Below are 13,657 nucleotides of genomic sequence, written 5' to 3'. Positions count from 1 at the left end.
ATTTATATATCTTTTAGATTTTCTATATATTACAAAGTAATAAATATGCATTATATATATTTATAATATATAATATATTATTTATTATAATATTATATATATTTCTAATTTTTATTATATGTTTTATAAATATAAAAAATCGATGAACCGAATTGATGGTTAACCGGTTAACTGATCAGCTTTAGTTCAATTTCAGTTACCATTTTCCAGAAACCGATAGTACTGGTTTGGTTTCAAAAATAACCCCGAATTCTTAACATCGAGGGTTTCAAACTAATGGGGCCAAAACCAGGCCCTTATAGAGTGTTGGATCTCATAAATGTAAGGGATAGAAATTGGAATCTAGACACCATTAATTCCCTTTTTATCCCTAGGATGGTCCAAAATATTCAAAAAATTGGCCTAACTCAAAACACTTCTGAAGATACCTTTTAGGCCTCGTTCGCTTTTCGGTAAGTTATTTACCTGGGTAAATGCAATTACATGGGTATGTTTTTCCTGCGAAACACTTACCCAGGTAAGTGCATTTACCCATGTTCTTTTATTTTCTAGGTAAATAAGGTAATGATCATTTTAGCTATAAAAATCAATTATTAAAAGGGGCATTTTTGTCTCATTCATTCAAGTGTTAACAACTTTCCCCCTAGGTGGGAAAGTTATTTACCCACCTAGGAATTGGGTATCACTTATCCGAGTAAGTGATACCCCTGTCCCTACATGGATTCTTTGTCAATGGGAACCAACTTTCCCCCATCTCAAAATAAGAAAAAAAGAAGACCCCTTAATTTGGGACCCTGATTCAAAAGGTTGTTTTTTCATTAAATTAGTGTATTTTGTTGCCTTGAACAAAACAATGAATTTTGATACCCTTATAATGCCTAAGCTTCTCTCTCCTTCTTGAAAAAACGTTTGGCATGCGACAATTGAACCAAAATTAAGATGTTTATTTGGGGATGTTGTAATAACAAATTGGCAGTCAATGAAAATCTAAGTTTTAAATGCATTAGAACTGAGGCTTTTTGTAAACGATGCTTTTTGAAAAATAAATCCAAGTTTTACTTGTGAGAAAGTTAGATTTGTAGGCCATATTGAGATCAGGACTTGTGAGAAATTGGCAGTCAATGAAAATCTAAGTTTTACTTGTAATAACAAATTGGCAGTCAATGAAAATCTAAGTTTTACTTGTGAGAAAGTTAGATTTGTAGGCCATATTGAGATCAGGACTGATTTGATAGATAAAAAGTAAATTTTCAATGATTGGTTTGAAAATACAATTACTTTTTTATCAAATAACAATGGAAGTACCGATGACTCTTTTATCCTACTAATATACTCTATGGCATGCATGGCTTTTTAGAAATGAAATTACTTTTTACGATATTGACCCTCCTGTGGAGAGCATTATTTATAATATTAACAGGTTAACACGGAATCTTCAAACAGGTTGAAGGAAAGATTGGATCATATCGCAGCAGGTGACTTCATAGTAACCCGCTACTACGACCAATTTGACCTTAAGTTGGAATGATCCAGCTCGTTGGAAGCCTCCAGACCCCGGTTGGTTGAAGCTAAATTTGTGATGAGGGCTTTAGAAATGAAGGACATGGCTCATTAGATTACATCTTGAGAGGCCATGATGGTTTTTCTTTTGTTTTTTTTTTTTAATTTTTTTTTTTATTTTGTGGCAGGTTGTGGTTTAGTCACTATGCAAGCAGAAGTTTTGGCAATTCCAGAAGAGACGTCTAAATCAGCCCCCACAATGTTCCATAGCACATTTCCACCGTGTATTGGGAACATCTCCCAATGATGATATCATCACTCCTGATATTATCATCGGGAGATGTTTTTAATACATGGCAAGGATGTGCTGTAAGATGTTGGGGGGGGGGGGGCAGTCTTGTGGCGGGCTGATTTGAACTCATTCTAGAAGGTTTAAGTCTTAAAAAAAGACCCTTATCCAAAATTATCATCGAAAGTGACTGCAATGCTTTGGTCGATTGTTTGCTAAATGGAAAATGTGTGTTTTTATCAGAGGAAGTTAAGATTGCTTGTGCAAACTTTGGAAGTCGCTTTTGTTTTTATCCCTTGAAGTTGCAATAGATCAGTTCACTTGTTGGATAGTCATGATTTTCTTTCGTTTTTTGTAAATCTGAGGGTGTTCCCTCCCTTTTGGTTGTCTAAGCCTTTGGAAGATGATAGGTTTGTTGTTGTGTCTGAGTTAGGCTAGTTTTTTTAGTTTTTCTCGTCTTCAGTTTGTTCGTTTTTGGCTGTCTTGTATCCTTTTTTATTTTTTTAATGAATATGCTTTTCTACCAAAAAAAATTATATATTTTAAACCTGGCATAAATTATGAATGATCCCTCCCTTAGGTTGTGTTTGGAAATAATGCAAATGGAGTGTAAATCCAGGTTCAGGGTAAATTCGCATTCTGGTTCACTTTTGCTTGTGTTTAGCAACATTACATTTATGAATTGACAAATGACAAATCAATGCATATTTATATTGATAATAAGATGTAAAAGTACATCAATAAAAAAGAAGAAAATTTGTATTCAAGTGGGCTTTTGATAAAAAAAAAGGCATATGCTTTATTAGAATTCATGTTTGCATCCATTACAACTAAAAGCCTATTTGGTAAGAAAGTAAATTTATCAATGCAAAACTAACCTAATTTTATAATTTATGTAAACCGTTTTACACTCTACATATTTATTTAACTTTGGGAGTGCAATTGCCAAGGGATGATTAGCAAAGAGGGAGTCCCACATTTTGATGCAAACAATCAAATAACTTATGAGCTTATGGTGAATTGACCACTAGCACAACTTAAATTCTCTGTCTCGTGAATCTCCTATGATCAATTAAGCAAAACTATTAACTAGTGAGTAGTTAATGCAATCTTGCAATGCATAGGGTTGAATAAGAGGTAGTTAATAAAAAGTATTTTATTAAGAAGATGTTTAAACCTAAGCAGCCCACCCAAGTCCATCAAGATTGTATTGGATTTAGCTTACATAAGGTTTATTTGGATTGGCAAACTTTGGGCTTTAATCATAGTCTAGATTTAGGCTTGAAATTCATGTCTTAAGATTGGGATTGACTCCCTCAAATTGACCCGGCGCATCTATTTTATACCCTAATTTGGTAAATAGAATTAACAGTGATTCAGAGATATATGAGAGAAAAGAGGGATTAGATTCAGGGGGCGTTCTTTTTTTTTTTTTTTTAAATTTTGAGAGGGGGAAAAGTCATGCCCTTTTTTTAGATTTATGTGGAGACCTATCTCTTAGGTAGGAGTGTCAATTAGACTGGATTTGATCCAATCCGATCCAGTCCAATGTGATCTATTACAAATGGATTAGGTTCAATCCAATCCAATGAATATTTTGGACAGGTCCAATCTGTTCAAATTCATTTTAATTTAGATTGATTTCAACTCAAATCTAATCCACTGACACCTATATTCTTATCTTATATCAATGGACTAGATATTGGCTTAACCCAACTGAATCTAATATAAATTTATTATGAACAGACCAATTCCAGTCCAATCTAATAAATATTTTGGACTGGATTGATCCAATCCAATATGTCTTATTGGTTCATCCAATCCCTCCAAATTAGTTTTGGATTGGATGAAGTCCCATCCAAAATTGGTCTATTAATGACACCCTTACTCCTAGCCTCCTAATAGGTAAATTACATTTTCACCTTAGGAATAATTGCTAACACTTGAATGGGACAAAATTATCCTTTTTAATAATAGAATTTTTATGACTAAAAAACTAATTACCTTATTTACCTAAGAACTTAAAAAATATGGATAAATGCACTTATTTAAATAACTTAAAGGAGAATTCTTTTTTAATGGGATTCGAAAAGATTTTTTTTCTTTGCTCATTGACTCATTGTCATTGGGCTTGTCTTATTTCTGCCAAGGCTATAGTTGGGCAAATTATCATACACCGTAGATCAAGAATGTTTAATGTGATGTGCGGTATATGATGCATCTGTAGAAGCCGACCCATGACATTACAATAGAGCATCACTAAATTATTAAATGACCAAACTACCCTTCCATTTTTCGTATGCGTGGTAAAAGGAATCTCCCCGAAGGAAAATGTCAAAATGATTTTAAGCCACGACGACCTCTTCGAGGTTGACATCCTTGGATTGGAATTATCTTATCAAGGAGTGATCTTGACCACTCGTTCATTTTCTCACCTTGTGGATCTCAGTAAGTTACGTACACAGATGCCCATCGGTGTTAATCTGACGGTCAGAGATGATGGATGGCATTTTGCCTCAGTTTTTGGTTTTCTGCCAACCAGAGCCATGAATTCGAGATTCCAATCCGACGGTTTTAAGGATTGGACATTCATGATCGCATGGTTCTGAGGCTACTTGGATTTTTTTATTGTTTATCAACAGAATAAAAGAAATCCAGGAAAAAAGAACAACCGCTACTTTATTTTTCCATGTCTTGTTTCCTTTTCTTTGTTTTGTTCCATTTACATTCTCCACCTCACTCTTTTTTTTTTAAGCTCTTCATTTTCATTCTGATATTTTTTTGTGGATAAGAATCTCTAATGGATGTCCCAAGATTACATGGAGATGCAGTGTAATCATCTCTCTCTCTCTCTCTCTCCAACCGCCCCAGAGTACCGAGGACTATTCCCAGGTACTCCATCGAACTCCTCAGGAATGTGGCCTTATTTCATACTTGAATTCCACTTTCTTGCAGCTTGCAGATTATGGGGTTAATGGATCTAACGTACTCGATACTTCGATAATTTAGCTTGTTGGGGTTCTCGGTTTCGCGTATGTTTCCACCTACCTGGCTTTTAGTTTCGAGATTGAGAATAAGATTGGATGTTTGTTGCATTCAGTTAATGGATCCCGTATGGGTTTTGATTGGTTTATCATAATTACTGTTTGTTATGTTTGTTGTACTTTTTTACTTCTGATTCTTTGTCCTTTGCCTACTTCTGGTTCCTTATACACTCAATGTGTAAAAGTTGACGAATAAAGAAGCAAAAACTTGCTAGGAGTTAAGTCCTTTGATGCTGTTTTTGGTCGTGTTGATCGATTTAAGAGTATATGTTACTGGTAATTGCAAGATTTAATACACGTTTGCACTGGGCGGGGTCAGGTTTGGTTCAGTCAGATGAAACCCAATGTGTAAACCAGGAAAAGGAGAGAGAAGAAAAGATAAAACCCAATATAAACTACAGTCGTTTGAGGATTTGGGTTCGCTATCAGCATGGTTTTTCTGATGTATTGAATTGTTACGTTGGTTTAGAGACCTAATTACATTTGTATGTAACATTTTATGGATTTTAAATAGTACCAATCTGCTCTACTTTGTTTGTTTTGACCTTTCCTTTTTTTTCTTTCCTTTTTGCCATTGCCACATCTTGTATTATATCAAACCCATATTGCATGTAACTCTATTATTTTCATTGTTGCCACCAGCACCATTGCCATCATCAGCGTTTTCATGTGTTACTATCTTGTTTTATGTCTGAAACAATGAAGTCTAGCCAATACTATTCACGCACATAATTATGTATTTATTTTGATTCTGGAATTATATTGGCCACCTTTTGTCCACATGGAGGTCCCCCCACCCCCAAATACAATTTTTCATCAATTATTTAGCTGAATAAATATAATCTATTTGCAAATATCTCCCTCTTTTCATTTACACTAGAAATCATGTCATTTAATCAGTGATACCCAGGTCCTTGATTTTACCTCAAGTACCTGTGTTAGAATATGACATTGGTATAAGCATGGAATGTGTCTCGGATCCACCAAGTCGGTGTCTGATTGTTCAATGTGAGAATTTGACAGATTGTGTATATACCCACTTAGTTAGAGAACACCCAACAAAAGCTACTGGATGAAAGCTTGAGTGAACATAGCTGACTCCCTGTACCCAAAGGTTTTGAGGTCAAATGAATCTGACTCTTCGACACATAACCTCACCTGAGACCCAATACCCACACTCAAGTCTGTGTAGCATAGCAACAAAAGGACTATAAAAAGTTTTAGCTTTTTGTTTATTATTTTAGGGTATGAACCTTTTGTCCAGCTGTTTTTTTTTCTATTTAGAATGGAAATTTGTGTTTCCACTTGCATTTTACTTTTGCTTCTTAATCCCTGGAAATGCTCTTTTAACTTTTCCATTTCTGGGAACTCATCATATTCAAGCACTTCATAAAGTATATTTAGGTATGGCTTCTAAGCTGGTTAATAGTTAGTTTATCTAATTACATTTTTATGTAATTGTGTTCATGATATCTGATCCGCCTTTCCCTTTTTGTGTTTTTTAGATTACTGAAGGAAATTTTCTGTACTAAATTATTACTTTCTCGTTTTTGGTGGTTTCTTATTGTTCTGAAATTATACAGCTACATATACTGCCCCTTCTCATCATGTGTCTTCTTGTTACTTGTGTGATTTTTTATAATGTACAAAATCTTAGAATACCTTTCCTTATATTTTCACCATGCCTCCGTTTCCTCTATACACTTCTGTATTTGAAATCAATGGCCATTGCAACAACTTGAATCAAAGAGTTAGCATTTTCTTCTGGTGTGTGATTCTTCAATACCAAGCAGAATAGTTTATATGGTTTTTGTTTAATTTTGAAGTATTACTCATATGATATGGGTTGGCCCAAACAGCCAATTTCTTTTTGGCCAACTTGTGGAACTGTATGAAAGTTGCTTGTATAAAAACTAAGGGTAAAATACAGAGAACTACCTTGTACCATAGAGAGCTAACCTTTACTTTCAGATTCCAACACTTAGCTCCTTCCGTTAGCATTCCAGCAGTTTTGAACCAATGAGGCCATTTTTCCCCCTGGTTTGTTGTTGTTTAGAACAAACAACGGTGGACAGTCTACCTCTTTCAACTCTCTTTTGTCTCCCTCTTAAACAAATGGAAAGAAAAAAAAAAAAAAGAAAAAGATAGGAAATTTACAAAAGCTGGGTTTTGGAGATGCAATATAGGGAAGGGAAAAATGTTCTCAGAACAAGGTCAAAACTTACAGAATGCTAATGGTAGGAACAGAGTTTTGGAATCTGAAAGTACAGGATAGCTCTCTGTCTTAAATGAAAGTTCAGGGACCTAAGTGTCACTACCCCCAAAGTATAGGGTAGTTCTATGTAAGGAAAAAAGGCAAGTAATTGATTTTTATGGTTTAGCTTTAGGATATTTCTTTCCAACCAAGTCTGGAAATATGATGCTGGCTTATGTTTGTAGTCCTGTTCTGCATAGGACTTCCAAGGAGGTATTGATTCAGATTGTTCTTATTGGGCAAATGTAATTTAAATCGGTGTTTTAAATTCTCTGGACTGCTTGAAGTTCTTCCTAGCTGTGCAATCTGAAGCTGAAGTCCAATCAAAGTATTGAGGTTGGCCAAGGCAGCTTAAGGAAACATTAGTGTGGAAGATATGAGAGAGTTTGGTGCCAAGGGGACTGACTCCAGTATGTCATCCAAGAATCAGAACGGAACATTTATGAACAAGAAAGAATTGGTTCATGCATCAAATGGAAAGGTATTACCCTCAACCCATTCTCCAACCATCCTGAATAAAAAATTCTATACCAAATGCATAAAACTGAGAGGGTGCATATCAATTTAGTGAAGCTGCTACCTGCTAGTATGATTCAGCGATATGATACAAAAATGGGTGGTCTATTCTTGGATAGGTCGAAGAAATTCATAATGAAAGATTGGCTTTCTTTTCATTGGAATTTGTACAATATGTATGTGTATACATGTGCTCAGAACTTACACCTTCTGCTCCTGTTTTTCTTGTTCATGTTTATTTCTTTCCTTTTTCTCGTCTTTCTTGAAATTTGATTGATCAAAGAATGAGTTTCAGTCAAATTTATATTCCTCCTTTATTGGGATTTTTAGGTAATTAATAAACTCCATGTTTCCTAATCATTTATTTATTTTATTTTATTTTTTTTTTGTGTATTGACTCAAGTCACCAAACATGCATGTGTCACAAGAATTTAAGCTCAAAATCTTGTTGATCAATTCAGTGGTTAGATTGGTGAACTGTCTGTGGTTGGGTATTGAAGACAAAGAAAAATAAGAAATTAATCTTTTCTAAATTTTAACTCTTCCTACCTTTTCTCATTCTATTTATTTTTTTCTCCTTGTAAATCTTATGTAATCAAATTCTTATACTTCAGCAATGTTTTAAAAGGTGTGGGAGGCATACGCCTGGAGGCACAAGATGCTCCCAAAACGCCCTGAGGTGCATGCCAGAGGTGTACACCTCAGGTGCATGAGGCATGCTAGAGGTGTAGTCAAATCTTCCTCTTTAGGAGGCGTAACAGGCTTACACTTATGTTTTGAATTATGCCTCGTGGAGTGCCCTGTGTCATGCCTCCACGTTTATATATATATATATATATATACTGGAATTAAAATAGAAAATGATTTTCTGAATAAAACCTTAAACCATGATTAATATGGAACTCAAATATGGATTTTTATGAAAAGTGGTTATTTTTCCATCATTTTATACTAATTTCCAGTTCAAGTGTAGAAACACTTGTTGTTCAACAAGAACATCAGCTAGTCTACTATATTGGGTCAGCCCTGATAACCAAATCCACCAATGTTTACCTTAGTCCAATGGTGGAACTTATCTTTTGTTTTGATCAGTAACTGAAAACTTTTATTAAAGAAGTGAAATTTAAGTACAAGAAAGGGGGAGATAAAATGACTTAGCTCCCCACCATTAGAATACAAGAAAAGACTTAGCCATCTAATCACCACCTCTGAATCACCTTCAAGGATCAAACTCCTGATGCTCAGGTCCCTAGCTTTTTGGATACCTTCCAGAGCCGCAAAGATCTTAGCTCTAAGTGAGTCTCCTTCTCCAATAGGGCCTGAAAACAAAGCTAAAATAATCCTCTCCTCATTCCTAAACACACCCCCAATTCTAGAAGGTCCTGGATTCCCCACGCTACAGCCATCAAAATTGAGTTTTATGGATCCAGAAGGCGGGGACGTCCAAGAGGGGCTAGAAGGTCTATCCCTTGAAAAATAAACAGAGCAGACCTTTCATCACAATGGCTAACTCAGACTTGGAAATTTGAACAGATTCCTAGTTGTTTCTGAGTTCAAATATGTGTCTATGTCATGGTTATAGTTTTTTTTTTGATAAATTATGTCATAGTTATAGTTAATCAATGAAAATTGCATACATTGTTTTAGGGGTCAAATTTTGATGGTTCTTCAATTTGACAGGAACCACATTCAAGTGAGAAGAGTCACCTACGTCCAATTTCAAGTTCCCTTGGTTCCCAAATTCAATCCCACTGCTTTGTGTGCCTGAGCAAAGGTAGCTGCCAAACAGTTCGCTCAAAAACAAAACTAATGAACATTTTGATTGAAAGAGGGAAACCCCATGAAGTGCAATTCATTTTTGATGGCTTAATAGAAGAGGGCCACAGGCCATCCTTGATAACATACACAACTCTCTTAACTGCCTTGACCATGCTGAAGCGCTTCAAGTCAATCCCTTCACTCATCTCTAAAGTGGAAGAGAGTGGGATGATACCTGATTCAATTTTTTTTAATGCCATTATCAATGCTTTCTCAGAATCTGGAAATTTTGAGGAAGCCATGAAAACCTTTTGGAAGATGAAAGGGAGCAAATCTAAACCTACAACAAGCACTTTCAACACCTTGATCAAAGGATATGGAATTGCAGGTAGGCCTGAAGAGTCGTTGAAACTACTAGATCTAATGTCCCGGGAGGAAAATTTAAAACCCAACCACAGAACATATAATATCCTTGTTAGAGCTTGGTGTAACAAGAACAACTTTAAAGAAGCATGGAATATGGTGTATAAGATGGTGGCATCTGGTTTGCAACCTGATGTTGTCACATATAACACACTGGCAAGAGCTTATGCTCAGAATGGGGACACTAAGATGGCTGAAAGGATGATATTGGAGATGCAGAATAACAAGGTGCAGCCCAATGAACGAACTTGTGGTATCATTATAAATGGGTATTGTAAAGAGGGTAATATGAAGGATGCTTTGAGATTTGTTTACAGGATGAAGGATCTTGGAATACATCCAAATCTTGTTGTTTTCAACTCACTGATCAAAGGTTTCCTAGATACCACAGACACAGATGGCGTGGATGAGGTGAGTTTTGATATGCAATTATTTGTCATTTTTTAATTGATTGTGATATTTGTCATTTAGTTCTATATTGTTCCTTGATATGCATTATTTATTACTTCCAGATTCAGAAGGTTCTCATTAGAATAATGCACCAGAGACTCATTGATGCCATTATGATTTTCCGTTTGACTCATTGACATGGTTCTTAGTTCAAAAGCTTAACTATTTTAAGTGGTAAAGGTTCTGAAGTCCCTACGTTTTGACATACCATGACATTCAATGCTTTACATTCAGATGTTTACACAATAGAAATAGATCTTTTTATTTTTTTACACTGGAATTCTCAGGGCTATGGGTTGGTTGGACCATTAAATTTTATGAATAAAAAAAAGGGTTTACAACCTTGGTGAGGGGGACTAGGCCTTAGCTTACAACCCCTATACATCAAAGTATTTCTTTCACTACTCTCCCCCCCGCCCCCGAAAAAAAAAAAAAAAAAAACCATTGGGGGCGACACGTAGCCTTACTCCAATGGATTATGATAACCATAATTCTCAAATACATTGTCCTATTCCTACTGTATCAATCAACTGGTGTACCATTGGCGAACCTATGGATCTGAACCTTTCATTGTTACCATTCTCTTATGTCAGTAAACCCCACATTATCTGTAGAATAATGCCCTCTTTCCAAACACAGAAGATCACCTACTGTGTGAAATATCCTTTTGCTTTGCTCCATTGCTCGTATCTTTGCAAGTGTGTCTGCTATTTTGTTCTCTTCCCTGTAAATGCTTGTTTTATGGACATATCTTGGATTTTACTTATCTATCCCACTAACACCCAAGATCAATTACCATTTCCTATTAAAAGCTCCTGCCAACATCACTGAATCACTTTCAATATGTAGCACAATAGATCTTGATTCTCTTGATCTGGGTGTCTTTATTTTAAAAATCAAACAATTTGGAATATGTTCTACGATATTTGTTTGATTATTAAAGGATTTAATCTGATAATGACTTTAAAGCCAGCATGGCTTTATCAATTTTAAACGGTGTTTCTTTTCCATAACCAGTTTGCTTGTAATTAAAATATTGTAAGGGTTATTGAGCACCAACTTGTGTCTATATCTAGGTTATAAAGCAAATTACCTGTGTATTTGCATTCCAATATATTAATTTTTTTTCTTTTAAATTCTTTCTTTCATTCATCTTATCAATTTATTCCTTTCATTTTTCCAATTTCCACTTTTTAAATTTCAACTTGATCATGCTATTATGGATTTATAAGTTATTGAATTTTCAGAAACTGTGTTTTCCTCACAAACCACTAAATTTTGCTAGGAGTTATGATGGTTATTATTTGGGCAGGTTCTAACATTGATGGAAGAATTTGGCGTCAAACCAGATGTGATAACATTTAGCACTATCATGAATGCATGGAGTGCAGCAGGACTCATGGATAGATGCAGGGAGATATTTGATGACATGTTGAAGGCTGGTATTGAACCTGATACCCATGCATACAGCATTCTTGCAAAAGGTTATGTGCGTGCACGAGAACCTGAGAAGGCTGAGGCACTCTTGACAGCCATGGTTGAATCAGATGTAGTCCCTAATGTTGTAATTTTTACTACTATAATCAGTGGATGGTGCAGTGCATCCAAAATGGAATATGCAATGAGAGTTTTTGAGAAGATGTGTGAATTTGGTGTTTCTCCCAATTTGAAGACATTTGATACCCTGATATGGGGATATGGAGAAGCAAAACAGCCATGGAAAGCAGAAGAGATGCTCCAAACCATGGAAGAGGTGGGTGTCTTGCCTGAGGCAAACACTATCCAACTTGTAGCAGAGGCTTGGCGTGCCATTGGTTTGGTGAGTGAGGCCACTAGAGTACTGAATACCATGAAAGAACAGGAAGTGATCCAAACATCGGATACAAAGAGGGATGAGATACCAGTGGAGAGTCTGGAGAAGATTTATCAAAGGCAAAATCTGAGTGCTTATCCCAATGTGTTACAGATACCAGGAGTAGTTATGAATGACCAACATGGATCTGCTGCTACCATCAGAAGAAGCCGGATGGTGTTGAGAGACACAGAAGTCTCATCAGAAAGCCTCTGGACTGCTACCAAATCCATGTATCTTATGCATACATGTAAATTTGGGGCAAAAGCACCTATGAGATGCAAGAAACAGTCACTTATTCAGCTCGGGATACATCCGCAGAATGTAAATTCATATAGAGTGGTCTTCCTGAACTAAGACGTGGCAACGGATGGCCTGTGTTTATTGATTTGTTTATAGATATGACAGTGCTGTGGTATTTCATTGATTTTCCATTGGAGTGACAACTTTTGATGTTGCAGCAGCTGCATCTACTCCTAAGAAACTGCAAAGGAAAAGGATCATTTTCTACTCACCAGTTGTAGATAGTGGGAAGGGCATTGCATCTTCTCATCAATCTTGCAGAATCACACAAAACTTGGTTTTGATAGCAGTGCAAGCCAACTTGTAGTCCACTATGTATTCTTTCATGATGCATGTACACAAATGTTGATATGCTATGGGCAGACAAAGAAAATGTCAAATTCTGTATGTAACAGATGAAAATGCTATACTGTTAATGGAAAATATTTATCCCATCTTCAACTATCTTTCAAATATCATCTACTGTTGCTGGAAATGGTTGCCCGCATGTTTTTCATATGCTGATTTCGGAAGAGAAGCAGACGTGAGCCATGACACCTAGTTACCTCAAACTTCATACATGACTATTATCCGTCTGAGTTTACCAGGGCTTTTAAAACTTTTCATCTCACCAGAACTTTGGTTGAAGTGGGCTGGGTTGTGGTGCATTTAGATGGAAAAATTATCCTAAATGAAACAGCCAAGAAACCATTGTCAACTATTGCTTAACTTTATCCTTATCGTGTATTTTATGAATTTACGATGAAGAGCTACTAGAATTTCAGAAATTCTATTTCTGGTGATTGTTTTCGGAAGATTATACAAATTCCATTCTCTATGGGTATATTTCTGTTGCCAAATCCAACATGCAGTAATTCTAAGAGAGAAACAGAAGTTCATACCTATGCCACTTCCGAATCCGTATCACGTTTGAGTCTCCTTTGCGTGCCCATGACATTTACTTGTAAAAAAAATCCAGTCAAAAAGAGGTGGAGAAAAAAATAGTTCAAGAAGTGAATATAGAGGAAGCTGGTTATTCTAGCTCATTCTAGGCTCCACTGGATGCGAGGGCATGGTTCATCACTGCTCCAATTTGAAAGCTTGGATCATCTTCACCAATGCAATCTCCCAGAAGTTCCAATGCCTGAAGATGTCTAGATGAGTTTAAAAACTAAGAAAAATTGCAAGGACAACAATGACAATAAAGAAATGGCAGTCCTTTAAAAAAGTTTTAGCATATACAAATAACATTGGCTTACACGATCGTAGTCAATCCTGATACCACAATT

General features: G+C 35.8%; 1 protein-coding gene across 9 annotated transcripts; it reads left to right on the top strand.

Annotated features, from left to right (window-relative positions):
* Positions 1–4,467: 4,467 nt before the first annotated feature.
* LOC148789619 (uncharacterized) lies at positions 4,468–12,842 on the top strand. Of its 9 annotated transcripts, none has more exons than XM_088893271.1 (5): positions 4,499–4,681; positions 4,745–4,821; positions 7,288–7,568; positions 9,284–10,195; positions 11,547–12,842. In XM_088893271.1, the coding sequence occupies exons 3-5, from the start codon at positions 7,464–7,466 to the stop codon at positions 12,441–12,443; spliced, it is 1,914 nt and encodes a 637-aa protein (XP_088749397.1). In that variant the 5' UTR covers positions 4,499–4,681; positions 4,745–4,821; positions 7,288–7,463; the 3' UTR covers positions 12,444–12,842. The 9 variants fall into 9 exon arrangements, with proteins under 9 accessions (XP_088749399.1, XP_088749397.1, XP_088749396.1 ...); XM_088893270.1 differs by having other exon boundaries at positions 7,273–7,568; XM_088893272.1 differs by having other exon boundaries at positions 4,528–4,621; positions 7,273–7,568.
* Positions 12,843–13,657: the final 815 nt, after the last annotated feature.

The sequence above is a fragment of the Nelumbo nucifera genome, chromosome 8 (assembly GCF_055504915.1).
Source record: "Nelumbo nucifera cultivar China Antique chromosome 8, China Antique-T2T, whole genome shotgun sequence".
NCBI classification, from domain to species: domain Eukaryota; kingdom Viridiplantae; phylum Streptophyta; class Magnoliopsida; order Proteales; family Nelumbonaceae; genus Nelumbo; species Nelumbo nucifera.
Note: the sequence above shows the minus strand (reverse complement) of the source record. Positions and strands in the feature narration are given on the sequence as shown.